The sequence below is a fragment of the Sordaria macrospora genome, chromosome 3 (genome assembly GCF_033870435.1).
Source record: "Sordaria macrospora chromosome 3, complete sequence".
Classification (NCBI taxonomy): domain Eukaryota; kingdom Fungi; phylum Ascomycota; class Sordariomycetes; order Sordariales; family Sordariaceae; genus Sordaria; species Sordaria macrospora.
The window spans coordinates 1062459-1082515 of NC_089373.1; the positions used below are offsets into that span (position 1 = coordinate 1062459).

At 52.9% G+C, this 20057-nt stretch overlaps 6 protein-coding genes across 6 annotated transcripts; 5 read left to right on the top strand and 1 right to left on the bottom strand.

Annotated features, from left to right (window-relative positions):
* Positions 1-1158: 1158 nt before the first annotated feature.
* Positions 1159-5180, bottom strand: SMAC4_01766 (uncharacterized protein). Its single transcript, XM_003348696.2, has 2 exons — positions 3505-5180; positions 1159-3452 (listed from the first exon to the last, which is right to left on the bottom strand). Exons 1-2 carry the CDS (start codon positions 4270-4272, stop codon positions 1596-1598), a joined length of 2625 nt encoding a protein of 874 aa, XP_003348744.1. The 5' UTR covers positions 4273-5180; the 3' UTR covers positions 1159-1595.
* Positions 5181-7071: 1891 nt separating this feature from the next.
* Positions 7072-9326, top strand: SMAC4_01767 (uncharacterized protein). The gene is made up of 5 exons (XM_003348697.2): positions 7072-7875; positions 7928-8149; positions 8214-8401; positions 8475-8676; positions 8741-9326. The coding sequence occupies exons 2-5, from the start codon at positions 7995-7997 to the stop codon at positions 9267-9269; spliced, it is 1074 nt and encodes a 357-aa protein (XP_003348745.1). The 5' UTR covers positions 7072-7875; positions 7928-7994; the 3' UTR covers positions 9270-9326.
* Positions 9327-10560: 1234 nt separating this feature from the next.
* On the top strand, positions 10561-12606 carry SMAC4_01768 (uncharacterized protein; the record flags this gene model as incomplete). Its single annotated transcript, XM_066089642.1, has 1 exon — positions 10561-12606. One exon carries the CDS (start codon positions 10561-10563, stop codon positions 12604-12606), a length of 2046 nt encoding a protein of 681 aa, XP_065946405.1.
* Positions 12607-12895: 289 nt separating this feature from the next.
* On the top strand, positions 12896-14775 carry SMAC4_01769 (uncharacterized protein). Its single transcript, XM_003348699.2, has 2 exons — positions 12896-13632; positions 13697-14775. Exons 1-2 carry the CDS (start codon positions 13189-13191, stop codon positions 14675-14677), a joined length of 1425 nt encoding a protein of 474 aa, XP_003348747.2. The 5' UTR covers positions 12896-13188; the 3' UTR covers positions 14678-14775.
* A 374-nt stretch (positions 14776-15149) lies between these two features.
* Positions 15150-16751, top strand: SMAC4_01770 (uncharacterized protein; the record flags this gene model as incomplete). Its single annotated transcript, XM_003348700.2, has 2 exons — positions 15150-15386; positions 15450-16751. The coding sequence occupies 2 exons, from the start codon at positions 15150-15152 to the stop codon at positions 16749-16751; spliced, it is 1539 nt and encodes a 512-aa protein (XP_003348748.2).
* Positions 16752-17513: 762 nt separating this feature from the next.
* Positions 17514-19138, top strand: SMAC4_12889 (uncharacterized protein; the record flags this gene model as incomplete). Its single annotated transcript, XM_066091136.1, has 1 exon — positions 17514-19138. One exon carries the CDS (start codon positions 17514-17516, stop codon positions 18996-18998), a length of 1485 nt encoding a protein of 494 aa, XP_065946406.1. The 3' UTR covers positions 18999-19138.
* Positions 19139-20057: the final 919 nt, after the last annotated feature.

Genomic DNA, 20057 nt, shown 5'->3' on the forward strand with positions numbered 1-20057 from the left:
CAATCATCCTTCCCCCGATGAAGCCCAAAGCCCCAAAAGCGAGAAGTGCAAGTCGATGCCCCGCTCCGTCATTATCGGTCGACCACTACCAACTGGAACATCCACAATGTTGACGACAACTAACAATAGAGAACAAAACCTTGTTGAACTCACAACCTTGTTAGCCTCTTTTCACACATGATACCGGCGGTCAGTGAAAAAAAAACCTTTATCAGCTCCTTCCTTTGCTACTTTCCTACTTGGAAGATAGTGCCGAAACTGACGTAGTAAGGAAAGGGGGCAGTGCAAAGTCCGCCAAGACTTTTTATTGAATGAAGCAACCGAATGATCGATCCAAACAAATCCACTCAAGCTAAACTGTCCCTCTTCACTTTTCTAGAACAATTTTCACTCGGCAAGTTGAAGTTCGGAGATGAAAAAAATTCTGAGGAGAAAGCAACGAGAAGTAAAGAAAGGGAGAAAGACTGAAGAAGAGCAGATGAGGAGGAAATCGTAGACATTGACACTAAAATACTGGAAAAGCCCAAACCAGGAGTGCCCGTCGACTTACACAAACTCCGATATAGCCCCACTTTTCTCACTTACACCCAACCACGGCAGCGAGATCCATCTACCTAGACTCAGAGGTACGTCGACCCAAAGAATAACCTTAAAGGAACCTTAAAGAGGCCAACAATATTCAAACCAAAAACCCTGAGTATTCATCTGTATCTCCAAGCCCCGAAAATTCTTGCCATCATGTCAAGCGACTGATTGGCTTATGACTCGTTGTGCCCCTGAAGCCTCAAAAGGCTCAAATGGGGCAGTGCCATCGTTGCCTGCTTGGTGAGATGGTGTGTGTGAGGTGAAGGAGGCTCATTCATAATATGAGGGTTTGGGAGGCAACTTCAAGTTGGGTGAAAAACAAAAGTAAACTGCGCCGAGTCTGGAAAGATCATGCGCGATTCTAGCGGCCTGTTATTCACTGCACAAATTCCGGTGATACTTGTGGTCGTCGATGAGTGTTTGGGCCGATTTTGGGATGTTTGACCATGCCTCAACGGGAATCCAACTTGTTATGTGTTCCAGCTTTTTATATGTATTTGAGGAGGGCCTAATGTTTGTATCAATGGGAGCGGGTGAGAAGGTGAGGAGAACGATGAGAATGGCGAGAGGAAGGTGCGGTAGTTAAAGCGAATGCTCATGACATTTGGAGCTGTGAGCTTCGTTTGGGTTCATATGTCGATCATGGATGGTTCAATGAAATGGTATTCGCAAGTACACCAAGAACGAAGTTGAAAGAACAGTTGCTTATGAGTGAAACGGAAAATTGGTATATAGTCCAATGCATGTTATGTGAATGAATATGCCATATGTATGTGTACAGCCGTCAAATCCCTGCTTTTCTTTCTTCCACGCCTGCTTGAGCACATCCTATATATGCACACTGGATGCATATAGCTCGCTCAATCATCCGAGCCTCAATGCCATGCCATGCCAGCTCTCAAGGCCTGACTCTTCCATTCTCTCCTGATCAAGTAAACAAATCTCCTTTAACGCCTCCCCATGTTTTCCCTCCTTTGAATTATCAAACCCAAGCCTTTTCTTTCACTGCTTCACCCAATAACGACCTTCATGCTCAGACTTTCCAAGAAGCCGCTGAGGTCCTCCTTCTTGACCTCCACGACGCAGTGCTCGAAGCTGTCGATGCGCACTCTGGCATTGGTCTCCGCCACAACGTCCTGGAATGCCGTTCCGAACTTGTTGAGGCCATAGCCCCTTTCAAGTTCCTGGTCGAGTTCGTCCTCATCTTCGTCCGACTCGTCCTCATCGTCCGAGTCCGAGTCGGAGAGGTCCGAGTCGTCGTCACTATCTTCCTCGTTGTCCTCTTCCTCTTCGTCATCGCCGCCGGCGTCGGACTTGGCTTTCTTCTTTTCTTCCTTCTCCTTTCTCTTGGCCTCCTTCTTCTCGGCTCTGATTTTCTCTTTGATCCTCCTTTGTGCCTCTTTAGCCTTCGCCTTGGCCTCTTTTTCTTCGGCTCGCTTCTTGGCTGATTCACGGTCGAGGAACTTGGTGTCTGGCCCGCCACCGCCACCGGTACCGACGACGACATACACTCCACGCTTGTCGTCTAGACTAGCTACTACGAGAGGTGTACCACGACCGCCATGGGCGAGCCTCCCACCGGTGGCCTCCTTCTCCTGCTCAGCAAGTGCTTCACCAATCCAGAGCGCTAGCTTGGTCAAAGCGCCGGGGTGGTTGAAGAGTGTCGCGTCAGGCGAGTCCTTGACCACGCACATGCGGAATGCGCGCAGATGTGATATTTGCTTCTTCTTCAAGATGGTTGTGCCAGTAGTGAAGATGGCCTTGTGTAGATACTGCGCCGTGGGAAGGCCAGCCTTAAGGGCCTCGATGTCCTCCAGCGCATCATACGCTTCCCAGAACCTGGGGATCCACTCTTCGCTTTGACTTTGGTTGTTGTCGACGTCGAGAAGATCCTGAGACGGACCGGCAGGAAGATCATCAGCACTAGTGGTGTTCTTCCCCACCTCCAACAGGGCTCCAACAACGACACCGACATCTTGAGCGCTCAGGGTCGCCCTCCAACCCCAGCTGCGCACGAAGCCCCATCCGTCTTTGGCGCCTCCGCGATCTTTTCCGTCCGTGTCTATTGTCGGGACAAGTTCGTCGAGGTTGTATAGTGATGCGTATTTTAGGAGCTTGGTGCGAAGCTCACGCTTCAACATCATGTCCATGTGGGCGTAACTCTGCTTGCACTGCACCAGACTAACGCCCATCTTGGCGAGAAGCTTGTGTAATCGCTTCAACCCGGCCTCGCTCCACGTCTTTAGTCGAGAGAAGAGATAGGGTGAGTGAAGCATACTGTCGTATAAACTCCAGTGTCGAATAAGAAGAAACTTGGGCTCCGGCGACAGCCTGATACTGGTATCCTCTGGACTTCGAGCGGTTGTTGGAATAATTCCTGACGTCTCGGGCAGCACCCGGCCGTTTCCTATCTCTGGTGGGTTGAGACGCCTTACTTCATCTCTCAAAAGCTGTCGTAATCTCGCGCCACGCATACCGAGCCAGCCAGACACGCGTGCATCTGATTTGCGAGCTGCTACGGCGATACCGGCAGATGAGCGACCATATAGTTCCATCGACGTGACTCCAACGATCGCTAACCATAGCAGGTCGTTGTCTTCGCGACCTAGTTCTGACGCTAGGGAGTACATCATGGAAGAGATAGGCTCCGAGTATGATGTACCCAGTCGGTAGTATTCGCGCAGGACTCCCTCGTTTTCTCGTCGTAGGCGCAACAATCTTCGTCGGAGAGTTTTGGCCGAAGGGCCTCTGGGTGGTTGTGCTGCAGGCGGGGCTTCCAGCGCGTCACTGGAAAACAGGGCATCGTCGCGTAGAGATATGAGACCACGGTGTTGAGGCCGGCGAGGCGAATCTGGAATTGGACTCGACTGTGTATTTCATGAGAATTGTATTTCTACGAAGAAGTTGGAATGCACTTACCGAGTTGCTTCTCCGTCGCTGTCTTGGTCGGTCGTCTTCGTCATCGTCCTCGTCAGAGTCGGCCCATGATTTCCTCTTCCTCCCTGCGCCAACTGATATATCACCCGTATCTTCCTCGTTCTCGCTTTCGTCTTCGTCACTGTCGCCCAGATCTTGGCCGTCATCTTCGATTTCTGGCATATCCACTAGGGTGAGATACGCATCTCGTTCCTTGGAGAGTTCGTCTTCGATGTCGCCGTCGTCCATGACGATAATGCCGCCTTTGCCTGGTTTGTATGCTCGCTCTATTCGGCCGCCATTGACACCGATAGGAGTTCGCGCAGAGAATGTCCTGGCGTCTTCTGTCTCCGGTTCGAGGGGAAAGCCGCCAAACACGTTGCCCAAATTCCACGGGCGATGGGAGTCGACCACCCACACCTCTACTCCTCCAAATGTATTTTCTTCTCCCTCGGGTTCGAGTCCCAGAACTGTACCAAGGTCAACCATACCACCCACTCCCAAGCATACAACAACTCCTCCAGCACCACCGCGGGTCTCCATCATGGGACTGACAAGCTCGGTACCGGCACGTTCGAGGTCGGAGTAGCCAGCGACTGGCTGGATCTTGTGCGGGATATAGTCATGTTTGAGGAGTTGAGTAAGAATTCGGCAAGCACATAGCGCATCGGTTTCGAGAGCGACCAAGATGAGGACTGGCGGCGATAGTGGATGGCGGGTGTTTTGTAGATGGAGGTAGAGTTTTGATATGAGCTGCCGAGGGAGATACATGGTGAAGGGAGAATCGGTATCGAGGGAGCGTTCGCGGAGAAAAGGGGAATCGGCCGGGGTTGCGTATTCGAGGCGGGGCAGCGAGTCGAAGTCGTCGTGGAATATTCGCCGGCGTGGAACTCGTATAGTTGACTAGAGGGAGGTAGGTAACTCTATTCACTTGGGCAGAAAAAACCGACGCGGATGCGCGACGCGGCCTGCCCCGCGTTAAGAGTCTTTCTGCTATTGACTATGTAGCTTGAGATATACGATGGCAAAAAATACTGGGGTATTGGCGATGTACGTCAATCGAATGGGTGTCGCGGTCGACAATAATTTCGTGTGAGGATAGTAGTGGTGTTGGTAGGAGTGTTTGTTGATGTTGGTCCAGGAATCCTTTAATTGACATGGAAGGGCGGCCAACCAGCATTGCGCTTCCTCGGACGCGGTTCGAGACGCGACTTGTGAAAGTGGTTTTATGCCAGGGCGGGCTCAGCGTGCATTAACCACTGGCGCCAGCACAAAGGGTGCAGTGAAAGGACACGGCCAGAGCGGCCCACGGCGGCCCTTCACCGCGGTGGGGGACCATTTTGTAGTGGGGCTTTTGGCTTATGGCAGGCAAGAGCGGGAAGTGTCAAAAATGGCGGGGTACAAGAACCCGAATGGCCAGACAGACGGGCAGCTGCTGCCGGCGGCCGGGCCAAGGCCACAACCTCAAGCACCGGCCCTCCCTCGACCGAAGCACGGGCATTGGCATTGGCATTGGCAAGATGTCACCATTGGGCGATGCCTGCCCCAATTAACTTACAACGGCCAGTAAGGTTCCTGCACGACAGCAATGCAATAGAAGCTTCCACCACCGCAACTTGGACAGGTTCGAAGTGGAATTTCATGAGAACTTCGTGTCGACGACTGTCCCTGGATTTTAGTGAACTTTTTAGTTGCATTGGAATCATCCGAGAATGCTGTCATCGTGGAGCTGCCAAACAGCTGGAGCCAATTTGTCAGCCCGGGTGACCAGCTGCTCTTTCCACTTCATCTCCTACCATGTCCTAAAAACGTTCCGAGGTGAAGGAGCGGACGGGAACGGGAGTTATGAAATTACAGATTGCAAATTGGAGTACCACGGGACGGGAAGGGACAAGGCCGACGACGCTCTTTTCCGATCCTGAATTCCGGATCAGTGTCTCCGGTTTTCCGATTTGACCAAACCCCAAATCCCAGCTTCCATTTTCTCTCAAGCTTCACTTTCGTCAATCCACATATTCCATGTTCACACTGCGCTGGACCACACACGCACTGGACACCACGCCAGTGACACCACCACTCAACCAAACCAAACCACACTGGCACTGACCACCACCCACCCACGGCACCGCACCCACACCACTCACCATCTCGTCGGCGACATTCTCAATTTCACTCCATCCATGCTACTTGCAGTAGTCAGCCGGCCAGCCAAGCCAGCCACGGCCGCGGCCATGATTGCGGCCCACGCTTTCCACGGTCAAACCTGACCGCTCCTCTGCCTTCAATGACCAAAGCAGGAAGAATGACCGTTCAGAGGAAATGACTGAATCGTTGGACCCCGATAAAGTGGTGATCGGCAAGGCTCGACACCTTTTTTTTAATAGTCTTGTGGTCTGTAAGTTGCCCTGGTGTACGTCTAGAGTCAAGCGAAGAAGGCGACGGGACCAAATCCGTACCCGTCACTAAAACCTCCAGAAAGTGCTGGTTGCCATGTGATACCCGGGTAGTTTTGGGTAGGCGTGGTGGGCAGCAGCCAGATCTTGCCAGATATACTTCTCGACCGACGCGGTACCAGTCCGCAGTATACCCACCGATCGACAAACCGTTTGATACGAGGAGAACGACTGGGGCGAGAGTACCCTTGAGGCCATGGGGTCATAATATGTTTTATACAAAACCAATTGCACTTCCTTGCCATATCACTTGCTAACTTGGTACATATTCGATACCTGAGCAGCCTGTTTTCTGTTTTGTTTCCCCCCTCTCGCGGTTTCTCGGTGTCCCATAGTGGTGTGCTTTGAGCAGATTTGCCATGGCGGAGCTCTTGCCGGTCCAATTACTTACAATGGTTCAGGTCGAGGACATATTTTGTCTCCTCACGAGAAAAGAAAAAGCTGGGTCCCGGGGAGTCGGGGTAGCCACCAGAGTGGTCGCTCCCAGGTAAACCAGGCTATCCAAGACAAGGACAAGGTGGGCAACGGTGGCAGAAAGAGGTGGACTCACCCCGTCGCCCGATATCGTCCATTCCGATCCCTCGCAGATTCCCAAGCGATTCCCTGCTCCGACAAAACAAAACTTCCATTTCCGGACCTGTCTAACCTGTCAGGCGGCTGAAAGTTTCCGGTCTCATTCCATGATCCGTCACTTTGGGAATTCCCCTTCTGCCACATGGCCGATGGAAAAGGGTTGATCACCTCATGCGGAAAGGATTTGTCATTGCTTGTTCAAAGGTGTGAAAACGAAACAAGCCAATGAGCCAAGTGGCCTCGGTACAGGTTGGATTGTTTTCGGGGACGACATCCTATTCTAGAATCATGCCCTTGCTCGCTCGTCCACGGTGGCTCTCGCACATCCCATGCCAATTCCTACCGGAATGCCTATGCACTCGTACCCGACAGGTCGGTAACAGGCTTGGTCCTCCCTTTGCGTGTCGGGGTTGCTGGGTGTGGTGTGTGTCGACACGGCCGGGTAGATTGGCTCCCCTGGGGCCCTGGCAACTGGCTCCCTGGCCTGCCGCCCCGAGACCAGGGGGGTGTCAGACTGGAACTGTCCCAGCACGGTGGGCTCTGTTGCGGCTCCCGCAGCGGTTGTGGGATGATGGATCCAGGAGCTGGGGGAGGGGTTCGTCTGCCGAACCGGCTTGCTAGGTAGGTGCTACGCTGTGTGTCCTGGCTACGCTACCGGGATGCTACTGGTACGTTTCCGGGTTCGAATCTCTGCTTCCACGTAGTACATAAGGCCATAGGGACCTCTTAGCGCGGCAATGCTTCAGGTTTCTTGGCCCTTTACACGTAGCAGACAGGGCCTGACTGAGACCCGAGCTCGGGCTACTCGGTGCGCTGGTGCTGGAGATGCATAGATGGCGTTTTCCCATTTGCATCCGGCCCATGTCATTAGAGATCCCTCCCCCCTTGATTGGCGCCCCGGTAACTTCTCATACCCACTCCGCTCTCTACACGCCCCTCATAGTCCAGGTAATTATTCCTTTCTTTGCGGTGTCTACCGTGTGTATAAGCCCCCGAGTATCCACGGCACTCCGCCTTTTGAAGCTCTTCATTCGGACTTCCTTGATATGTCTCCAATATCAGACATTTTCCCCCTTCCCCCGGCCGCTTGTCTCTCTCTTTTGCTTGGTCGGGCTTCTCCGACAAGTCCAAGTGAGTTACGAGTCCCTTCCCAGACTGACCCGAAAGACAACAAGCACCCATTGGAAGCGTCTGCCTCAAGCTCCAGTTTCGGTTTCCTTTTTACCTGGTCCACTACGTTCTTTCCGGCAAAGTGTTCTTATTCCGTATCTACAACTTCCCTCGGGCTTTCCAGAACATCAAACACCTAAGCGGATCCAGCAGCGAGGCAAAGGATTCTTTGTCAAAGGTAAGATGAATCAGGCATCTCCAACTTGGCACTCGGTACTTACAACAGCCAGGATCGAATCAAACATCAGCCCTAAGAGTCGACAGGAGATTTGCTCTAGACAACTTGACGACCACGCGATGGAACAAGGAGCGGGCAATATCGAGCCGCTGGGCGAAGGCGAATGGCAGAGCGGGGAGGATACAGCCACGTCGGACTATGACCCAAGCATAGCCGAGTCGCGGTATGGCTCTCTGACATCCAGCGTGAACGACCACATCTGGGAATATGGAAGGTGCGTGTTGAGAACAGGGTTGCCCAAGACTCCTTGCCTGTGCTGTTGCTAATGCTCGGTCCAGACGGTACCATACGTTTCGTGAAGGAAGATACCCAATACCCAACGACGACCTCGAGTACAACCGCGAGTACATGCGACATGCCATGTTCAAGGAGATACTGGAAGGAAAACTGTTTGTTGCGCCGATCGGAAACCATCCCCAAAAGATTGCCGACCTTGGGACTGGATTTGGCGACTGGGCCATCGAAAGTACGTTTACCGAGAAAAGAGTTGCGGTGAGCCACTTGCGCCTCGTTCTTACACCAAACTAATTCTTTGCCAGTGGGAGAAATGTTTCCTAGCGCAAAAGTAGTAGGCGTCGACTTATCTCCGATCCAGCCAGTCTGGATTCCGCCAAATGTCGAGTTTGTGGTAGACGATATCGAAGACGAGTGGGTGCAAGACTCGGACTTTGACTTTATCCATCTGCGCTATGTCAGCATTGCGCTCAAGGACAACACGACACTGTTCCGGAGGATATTTGAGTAAGATTACCGATGTCATTTTCCATTTTCTGCTTTACCATAGCTAACCTCTACTACTGCGCAGGAACCTCAAACCTGGTGGTTGGGTTGAGTCCGCAGAAATGAGCCCACACGTTTTCGGCGATCACACGGTCAGACCTGATAGCGCGCTGGTGAGATTTTTCCATCTAGGGAACGAGGTTCTGTCGACCAGATACGGATTCGAGGTTGAAATCGCCGACCGCCTCGAAGAGTTGATGCTGAGGATAGGGTTCATCAATGTGCGCAGAAAGACTTACAACGTACCGCTAGGTGGGTGGGCGAGGGAACAACGGCTGCGCGTCATAGGGCGGCTCATGAAGGAGGTAAGCATGGACCTATGCGTTGCCATGTCGGCAAGGCCGTTCATAGAGCACGGAATAGAGGAGAGGGAGAGAGAGGAGCTCCGCGACAGTGTGAAGGCTGCGCTGAACGACCGGACGGCCCATGCACAAGTGCCGATACATGTCATAATAGGCCAGAAGCCGCCATTGAGCGCGAATCCCAGCACGGCCAGTTTCGGCAGCGGTCAGCAGCAGCAGCAGCAACAGCAGCAGCAACATCAGCAGACATAGGAAATATTTGGCGAGCAAGCGGTAAACAAAAAAGACAGGAACAGAAAAGATTTCAGTTTTCAAATTCGTCTTTTCCAAAGTGTTGTTTTTCGAATTCGATGTCGACATGTCACATCGGCCCTTTTCCAAGTCAAACCATACTGTCGGGTCCGGAATTCCACTTCCCCAACAAGCGCGCGCGCGCACGCAGCCGTTGATTTGCATGCGCGCGCAGCGCAGTACGTAAGCACGACACGACCCTTTGTTACTTGTTTTTGCGTTCCACCTTGGAACCCGACAGTTTGGATACATTTGGATCTGAGTCAAGGGCCCGCGAACCCGAACTGTCGGGTAAGGGGGTGGGGCCAAACCGAGGAGGGGAGAATTGTTGGACGAACGAGGGCGCCCCGGGAACTCGCTCGACGACCGCTGCTTTTTGGGGCGTCCGTGTCGGGTTGCCCTAGGGGGGGGGGTGCGCGTGGGTTCGTTCGTGTGTATCCGGTGGTGCACACTGCACGCAACCTGACAACCTGAAAGCAAACTGCAGGAAGCTGACGAGAAAGTTGAGGTGAGGAGCCCAGACGCACGCCCAGTCAGTCCAGCAGTTAGTCCAGCAGTTAGTCCAGTAGTCCAGTGTGCACAGTGAAAAGACCTAAAAAGGGACTGAGATGGGAGTGCCCAGAAGGGTTCCCGACCAGGCGGCCACCGCTCTCGCGCTCCCAAGCTCCCAAAGGGGCGCCACCATTCCCACCATACAGGAAAAAGAGTTTTTGGTGCTCCACGATCAGATCATGTCATTGGGCGGGTTTCACTTCAATTCAGGGTTGTTGAACGAAAGCAAGCGTTGCGTTTTTCTCCACGGAATTTTTGCTCGCGGCACAGTGTTTGCGTTGTTTTTACCAGCACTCAATTTCATTCTGGATCACTCACCGGAGGTATCCATAGATATCCCCGTTGCCAGGTTGCGGTTTCAATGTCTCATCAACATTTCGAGGTTAGAACAAAGCCCAGTGGGTGATGGTTGCTGTTAGTGCTTAGTGGCAGGCAGCGGGCAATCATTCATCCAATCGTCAAAACAGCCAATGAGAAGAGTCTGTGCACAAGTTACATAAACCGCGCATCAAAGCGTGCATAAGAGATAAACATGGGTCTGTTACAAAAGTTGCAATCTGGTTGGTCACTTTCTCTTTTCAAGCTTTCCCCCTTTTCCATCCTCCTTTACAAACCCCTCGCAAGGTAAACAAAGAAACAACCCCAGTCCTCTCCATCTCGTTGGCAACTTCACATGTCTTGACAAAAAAAATTTAAAAAAATGACAACAACCACTCCGACGTTAAAACTTGTCGACCATTGCCTAAGCGCAGCCCGACAGATCATTCAAGAATGCGCCCACATCATCATTGACGACGAACCTGATTCTCCATCTCCATCATCATCATCATCACCTCACTACAATCACAATCACAATGCCAGTTCACCAAAGCTAAAGCCAAAGCCAAAGCCCCTGCCCAACGTCGATAGCATCGGAGGAAAAAGAAAAATCCGACTTGGCGGACTAGAAGGCTGCGAAGAACCACTAGTCGAACTTTTATGTCGACAAGCGTCGATAATTCTACAGCTGTACGAATCAAGTTCGTCATCAGGTTCCGGAGATACTGCTGACGACGTCGTTGGTCAAGCCAACAATGGCAATGTCCGTTTCAAACCCGAAGCAGAACAGCGCCAAAAAGCAATTACTCTGGTCAAAAGAAGACTCGAACTCCTGACCAGAACCGCATATGGCAAGTTTTACGCGTACTTGTATAAGGAGGTGCCGACCTGTTGGCGACAGCTTTATACGGATACGGCGATTTTGAGGTTTGCGGGTTTGGTTTTGCTTGAGTTTGACTTTGAGGATGGTGCGGGGCTGAAGGAGGGGGATGAGAAGGAGGAGAAGAAGAAGGAGGAGAAGAAGAAGGAGGAGAAGAAGAAGGAGGAGAAGAAGAAGGAGGAGAAGAAGAAGGAGGAGAAGAAGAAGGAGGAGAAGAAGAAGAAGGAGAAAAGGATCAAGAGGGAGAGAGTGGTGGATGAGATGGTCAAGACGCTGGATCTGAGCTTGATACTGGCTGGAGCGGCGGGCAACAGTCGAGGGAGGAAGTGGGTTGATGAAGCTTTTGGATTGTTGGAGGACGTTCTGGAGGATATGAAAGCTATGGCTACAGCTGGTGGTGGAGCTAAGAAGGGAGACGGTGAGCAGGAAGGCGGAAGACTGCAGAAAAAGCGCCGTCTCTCACCGTCTTCCATTACCAAAGACGGAGAAGTCAACAACAGCTGGCAAAACACACCACCATTTTCCACCAACGAACCCTTCACGCCGCCTGTCAAGAATCCAATCCCACGAGTCTCTGCCGATTCCCTCTCCATCGAAGCATTTCAGTCACACCTTGCGAAACCTCGCCCGGACCGCGGCCCCGGCCCAGCTCCCCTGATCATCACAGGTCTAGTAGACCACTGGCCAGCACTCACCACCCACCACTGGAACAAGCCCGCCTACCTCTTATCTCGCACGCTCTCCGGCCGACGGCTTGTCCCCGTTGAGATAGGCCGCAGTTACGTCGATGAAGGTTGGGGACAAAAGATCATCTCCTTTGGCGAGTTCTTATCCAAGTACATCGACGCTTCTATCCCTTTCACCCTTCCCTCTTCTAACGTTTCCCCTTTCCTGTCCTCGTCCTCCTCCTCCTTAGCCCAACCGCAACCGCAGTCCTCACCCTCCTCCAACTCACTACCACCCGAAAAAGACAACCCCAAAACCAACTCCCAAATAGCCTACCTAGCCCAACACCCCCTATTCCTCCAACTCCCCCGTCTCCGGCAAGACATCCTAACCCCGGACCTGTGCTACACCGCGCCTCCTTCACACCCCACGGACCCGAGCCAAGATCAACCGGAACTTGACTCACCACAACTCAACGCGTGGTTTGGACCGCCGGGCACGATCACGCCGCTGCATACGGATCCGTACCATAATCTGCTGGTGCAAGTGGTGGGCAGGAAGTATGTGAGGCTGTATGGACCCGAAGAGACGGGGACTGGAAGGATGAGGCCGAGGGGAAAAGAGGGGGGCGTGGAAATGGGGAATACTAGTGAGGTTGATTTGGGGGTTGTTGAGGGGTGGGATAAACTTCAGGGTGACGGGGAGGGCAGGGAGGGAGGTGAGGATGAAAATGAAGGAGAGGCTTGGGAGGAGGACTTCAAAAAGGTGCCGTTTGTGGATTGTATCTTGGAGCCGGGAGATGCGCTTTATATACCGATTGGGTGGTGGCATTATGTGAGGGGGTTGAGTGTTAGTTTTAGTGTTAGTTTTTGGTGGAACTAACAGGATATTTCCGTTCAACGAACGTCAAAGAAGGTTCATCAACATGAAGCTATTCCCATGCCTGATGTCGACTTTCTTTTCACATGTCATGATGGTTACCCCCTTTTCACTTATACACAGCCGCTTATCCAATGGGAAAAGATGCCAATTAAACCGGGCGTCCAAACCCCTGTCTCAGCACACCACCAAAGCCCCTGTAACACAACGGCAATCAGCAGGTCCACAAGGCTGGAACGCGCCGAAAGCTCCCCACAATTACGGGTGCATATCGTCATTTTGGACATCTGTCTTTTTTGTCTTTCTCTTTCCTCTGATTCCATTTCCAATTTTCATCTTTCACGATCACGTTCACAACTCTACTCGCGCCACCACTCGTTTTGCGCTTTTTAACAAACACCAATTCGATCGATCGATCGATCCGATACCGACGTTCCTTACCTTTTTCCTCGATAAGCGGCCAATGCTATCCCAAATGACCAGGTAGCTCGCGATCACGCATTTCGCTACCTCTCCTCGAACTTTCCTCGAATTTCCCGAACTACGAAAACCGTCGCAGAAACGATCGCACACCATACGACAAGGATGACGGGACACCACCAACATAATCATAACTCACCTAACTCGCTCTCGCAGGCCGAGAGCCTTTCCCTTATCGCCCTCTCCGCCGCTTGCGTCGCCGTCCTCGCCAACACCTTCCAAGGCGATGGCTACCCGCTCATTGCCTCGTTCGCGCTCAGCGGGTTGGCGTTTAGCGCGACCTTCTCGATGATCAGATGGCTGGGACCGACCTTTATGAAAGCCGGCTTGAAGGGCGTGGATATGAGCAAACACCACAAGAAGGAGCTACCGGAGTGTATGGGCGGGATAGCGGCCATTGTATACCTGCTGGCTGTTATCGTCTTCATCCCGTTCCCGTTTTACAAGGACATTGTCGCGGCGACCAGCGGCGGTGGAAATAGGGATGTGGTGATGCATGTTGAGCATGTACAGGAGGGGAGGTTCTTGCATCGGTTTCCACATGGGAAGGTATGTTGTCCTCTGGTCCGGGAAGAGTGAGAAAACAGGTGCTAACAGTTGACGACAACAATAGCTAGCCTCCTACCTCTCCGCCGTCATGGCCCTCCAATCCATTTCCCTCCTCGGCATAGGCGACGACCTCTTCGACATCCGCTGGCGGCACAAATTCTTCATCCCTGCCTTCGCCTCCATCCCTCTTTTGGTCGTCTACTTTGTCGACTTCGGCGTAACCTCCGTCGTGATCCCGCTCCCTTTACAGCCCTACCTAGGCGAGCTCTTCAACCTCGGCGCGCTATACTACGTCTACATGGCCTCGGTCGCCATCTTTTCCCCCAACAGTATCAACATCCTGGCCGGCATCAACGGCATCGAAGTCACCCAGTCCATCGTTATCGCGATGCTGCTCGCCTTCAACGATTGTCTCTACCTCTTGACGCCCTCGGGCGGTCCATTCCCGCACCCGGCTACCGACTCCCACCTGTTCTCGCTTTACTTTTTGCTTCCCTTCCTGGGCGTCTCGTTTGCCCTGCTCTGGCACAACTGGTACCCCGCCCGCGTCTTTGTGGGGGATACGTACTGCTACTTTGCCGGCATGGTCTTCGTGGTGGTTAGCATATTGGGGCACTTCAGTAAGACTTTGATCTTACTCTTGATCCCGCAGATCTTCAACTTTGTTTATTCGGTTCCGCAGCTGTTTGGGCTGGTGCCCTGTCCGCGCCATCGGCTGCCGAGGTTCAATGCGCGCACGGGGTTGTTGGAGCCCAGCGTGACGTCATGGACACCCGAGAGACAGCCGAAGCCGTTGATCGCGTGGGGGCTGAAGACGCTGGATAAGCTGAGGTTGTTGAGGGTCACGCTGGATGAGGAGGGTAGGTTCGTGGAGACGAGCAATTTTACGATTCTGAACTTGTGGTTGGTGTGGAGGGGCCCGTTGAGGGAGGATAGGCTGGCAATGGAGATTACGGGGATGCAAGTTGTCGTGGGCCTGTTTGGGTTGTTTGTGAGGCATCGGTTGGCGTTGATTGTGTTTAAGCAGGATAATTTGGGGGTTTGAAGGGGGTTGATATATAGCTTCTTGATTCTTACCTAGACTTAGGCATCTTCACCTGTACACATGTTTTTGGTCATATAGACATAGATATGCATATACACATTCCCTAACTGACGACCATCGAAAATTGACATCACAAATAAGAGGTTCCAAGACATCGGCATCTCTTCCATCGCGTTTGGGATCAACAAGTTTACGTACATTTGGCCGGGACCGGGCCGGATGCCGGGGGCATTGGACGGGATGTCCCGGTGGATCTTGGTCCCAGTTCCGGGCGGCCTGCAGGGTGCTTTGAGCCAGGGGTCAACATCCACTGAAAGTCACTGCAAGCATCAGGCGCCTCAGCGGTACTTCACCCCCACCAACCGGGCACTTCCTGGCTTGGCTCCCGTTCTCAACCTCACTTCACAATCCCTCCGTCCGATCTCCTTCACTCATCACAACCTCAACATCAGATTGAACCAAGTCACAAATCATGTCCAAATTCAGTCAATACCTAGGCGACCCGCCCGCCATTGACGCCAAGTCAACCATAGACCCCATCGTGAACCATGGCCACCAGGATCTGGTCCAGGCCGTCGCATTTAACAGCTACGGCGACCGTTGCGCCACTGGATCCGTCGACGGCAAGATTCGCGTCTTCAACAGGCACAAGGATGGAAAGTGGCGCGTTTGCGACAGTTGGAGTGCTCACGGTGGTGAGATTTTAGAGGTAAGTCATTCACTTATCCATTTCTCCAGGTACTCAAAAACAGCCATCTAACCTATCTCACAGCTCCAATGGCTCCCACCAACTATCTACCCCAACCTCCTCGCCTCCCTCGGCATCGAAGGCCGCTTCAAGCTCTGGGCTGAAAATCCCTCGGCCGCACCAGGCCGGCGGTTCGGCGTCAACCTCATGGGGCACGGGCACGGCGGGCACCACGGCGGCCATCTCGGTGGTCACGGCGCCAGCACCTTATCCTCCTCCCGTCGCGACGGCGTTGGTAGTGGCATCGGCCTCTCCTCCCTCCATTCCTCCGGCGACAGCAAGCCCACTCCAGCCTTCGACTACCGCAACCCGAAATCGCCCATCCGGTCCTTCAGCCTCAAACATAACGACGACACGCGCCACACCTACCTCGCCCTTTTATCAGTAGACGGCACTTTAGAGGTGCTAGAAAACGAAACCCCCGAAAACATCACCGAGTTCAGCCGCATCGACCGATTCTCCGTGCTAACGCAAAAGCCCGCCCGTGGCGAAGAAACTTCCTTTCGCGTGCGCTTCGATCCGAACCCCGAAGTGTGTTACACCGCGCTGAGGGCGGGCGTGCCGACGGATGCACTGGGCTTGGTGGTGGCGGCTATGGATACTGTTAAGGTGTATAGGACGAGGGACACGGTGAGCGCGAGTTTGGGGGTGGCGACTGCGGCGAGGGAATTTTATCTCGCTGCGGAGATTCCTGGTTTGTCAGCAAAGGGTGGTGGTGATGCGAATGTGAATGTGAATAGCGTGGGACATAGAGGGCTGGTGAGAGACGTGGCGTGGGCGCCGGGGAATATTAGGGGGTATGATATTGTGGCTACGGCGTGTCAGGATGGGTATGTGAGGGTTTTTGGACTGTCGACGCCGGCGCCGCCACCGCAAGGGCAGGAAAGTAGGGGGTGGGGGGTGGGGGAGATGAGGAGGCATCAGGATGGAGTTGGAGGAGGAGGCAGGAGAGAAGATGGTGGCAGTGGGACTGCGGCTTCTAGAGCATTGGCATCACAGCAGGGGCATGGGCAGGATACGCATCTTAAGTCGGGCATTAGAGCGGGTTTGGCGGATCAGTCGAGGATGGGCAGTGGGACTGTGGGCGATAGGATGAGACTTGGGGGGCAGCAGCAGCCGGGCCAGGTTAGGCATGTGGTTACGGAAGTTGCGAGGCTCGATAGTCATCGGACGCCGGTGTGGAGGGTCGGGTTCGATGATGATGGCCAGATTTTAGGGAGTGTGGGTGATGAGGGTAAGTTGATGTGTTATCGCCAGACACCGGATGGGTCATGGGCCAAGAGCGCTGAGTTGGCGATGGTCAAGATGAGGATGGCTGCGCCGTAGGGATCCGGCGTTTGATACCTTCTATTTCTGCCCATTCTTTGATTACTTGTATTCCAATATCCGGATATTCGGAGGGTATGGGCTACCGGTGCTTCCTTCCTCGACTCTCAGGTTGCGGAAGTTGCTTCCAGTAAAGTTGGCGGACTACTAAAGGAAGTGGCCTGATTGACTCAACAGCTGTTTTTGGGAAGGAGTGCCTTCGAGGGGAGACACGCGTTAGGACAAGTTCGGCGGCAACTGAACAGCCAGTTCATACTTCTGACCTTCGACATCGCACGTTGCCAGCTTAGGTACTCATCAGCATTACCTGTCATCAAACATATGTACAGACACCATCACATCTAGCTTCAGGTCATCTTCATCAATATGTCAGCTTTGAGCCTCCCCGCTCGAAACCCGAACCGCGATGCAGCATGTCTTCAGCCTCTGTCGAACAACAGGTTGAATGCTTCTGAGCGTGTCCTCAGCTCACCCGGCCGCCGACGCCTGAACATCCCCAATACGTTTGCTGGCCTCTAGGAGAAGGACATCAATCGGAAACAGCCTGGACACGTCGACCCTGACGAATCCCTAGGGGAGTTCGAAAACATACCATTGACCGATACACCCAACACGCCTGCCAACGCCCACAAGACCCCGAAACAAAAAGATACACCACGCCGACCGACACCAGCCCGTCTAATTACTGGCGATGGTCTGGTTCCCAGCCATGACTTCAAGCAGACCTCCGAGGATAGCAATGCTTCTACCTTCCTCCATCGAATGTTTTCTTTCGAAAGCCCATCCGAATCACCAGAACTGACACTGATGCCGAACAAGGGTGGAGCGGAAATCGGGACGTCCCTTGATGCCGAATCTTTCTTCAACCAATTCTTTCCCGTCCGCAGTACCTCGTCATCATACCCTTCTGAAGGTGTCAAAAGCCCCGAGCTTACCGTTTCCCCTCCCATGACCTTCGGTCGACGCATCCTCTCTAGCCTGGAAGCTTACGGTTTCTCGAACTCCTCATTTCTGCGAAGCAGTGAGGAGTCTGCTGGTTCAAACCAGCGTGGCAGACTGAATCCGGTTGCCGTCGAGGGTGCCTTGAGAGATCTCTATCGCGAGCAGGAAGCGGCGAAGAACAACGAGGTCATTGAATGCGGAACCCAGCCCTCAGTGGCAGGCTATGATAGAAGTATCAAGATCACCGAGCGGGAGTTGACCAAGCCAGAGGTTGAGCACATTGAGAACATTGAGCACGAAAAGACTCACAGCCTCAACGGCAGTGACACCGACGAAATTCTTGCCGACATTTCAGCCGTCAACACAGAGTCCATTATCAGCCTAGCCATTGCCGCCCTGCACAGGGGCAAAAGCAACAGCTCCACGCTTCCTAGACAACGTCCACGTTCATCAGGTCCCAGCGGTACAGGTGTAACACCCTTTCCCTCGATTGACATGGCTCCCCGCGACCGCGCCTTGGCTTCTTCAAAATTCGCGCTGTTGTCAGAAGAAGCGCCCAGTAACCTGTCCACGCAGTGTCTCCCTCGTGTGTCAACGGACCCTCCGCGTCTCTCAACCGAATCTCCGACCACGTTGGAGAAGAGATACCTCAAACCAAAGTCAAGAGCCGCACTTCCCTTCTCATTCGGTTCACCTACCAAGAAGGGGAGCGTAGAGGTCGCACCCATTGTCACTCCGGTTACTGATATAACGAATGTTCCTCTCCTCGATGGTGTTCAAGGAACCAATGTCAGGAAGCCATCAGGGCCTTATCCCCGCCAGCAGCAAAACAAGAACAAGAGCTCCATTTTGAGACTTCTTCGCTACATCTTTCGCAGGCCGATCAAAGCCAAGAAATGGGTCGTTCGCAAGTTTCGTGCGAAGAGAAAGGGAGTCTCGAAGCGGTTCAGGGCCAATGTCAAAGCCAGGAAGGAGAGGAGGAAGATGTCTAAGATGTCAAAGGCCAGTGGTGCTGCGATTACTTCTGTTGCCGCTAAGGAGGTTGAGTCTGTTATTGTGCCTGTTACCATTCTCGAGGAATCTGTCACGGATCATGTTGCTGCTATGGAGGTTGATGCTATCAAGTCAGAGCTGGGGGCGGCTGAAAAGATTGCTGGTGATGAACACGTAGCAGTCCCTGAAAAAGAACTGATGATCAAAGCTGTTGTTGAGAAGAAGATCGGGTCGGATGTGGGAAGTGTCGAAGAGGTGGAGGATGTTACTGTTGAGATTCATGTTGTTGATGCTTCTACTTGCGTTGCATGATTCTAGGGGCTTCTAGGAGGGCGATTCCTTGTTTATTGATGGGCTTCAAAGCATCCTTATGATGGAGTTGGGATGGGCAGGGGGGATAATAAGTACCGATATCATGTTTATTGAAACGCACAGGGGTTATGTAAAGAACTACAAGTAGTTTCATGAGACACTGCTTGATTATGGCTTGAAGTGTTTCAGTACCTCTTCATTTCCGTTTTCCCGTTCAAGCACAAAACCAATGGAAACTGACCATCACCGTTTTCTTCTTTTCCAAGTGTCAGTCAATGCTCGTAACACAAACCCCCTCTCAAACCCGGGAACACGCACGCACGCACGTATAGAACACGAATGTGTAACGTCCGCATTCATATTCGTTTTAATCTTCGTCCGGACGCCTCCATCCGAGCCTTAGTTACCTACTGATTGGGCCAACCACAACGCTTGGAGCTTCCAGTCCCTCTTTTCTCTCTCTCATCTCGACGAGGACGAGGATGAGGGACTGGCTGGTGACATGTAACAAAACAAGGATCCCTGCTATGCCACGCATTTCCCACTCTGACGGCCGACGATCGTCGCATCTAATGGGTTGAAGAGGGATTTCTAGTGCGACACGGCAGACATTAGGGGGTACAGCAGGGAACTAGGGGCGAGAAGAACATGTTGTGCCTTACATGCTTGCATCGAGAATCTTTCTTAGTGGGGAGCCGATGGTCGATAGGGTGGGTAGCAGCGAGTAGACGTATGTACAAAGATATGTAGATAGGAACCTAGTCTTCCGAAGCTGACGACGACGACGACGACGACGACTACTATGACGAGCTGGGTTGAGCGGCTTCGGGCACATAGGTAAGGGAATGATGCGTGGCGCATGGTCGGATTGTCGGATGGAAGGTTAGTACACAGGTAAGTATTTGGACGGATCAGACTGAAGGAGGGAGGTATGAAGCTGTAGGTGATTATACAACACCTAATCTGTCAAGTGTAGATGCATGCTCAGTTTACCATGATAGTGTCGGAGGGGTGGGATTTCATTGAAGGCGAAGGAGGTTGAAGCGGAAGCAAGGACAC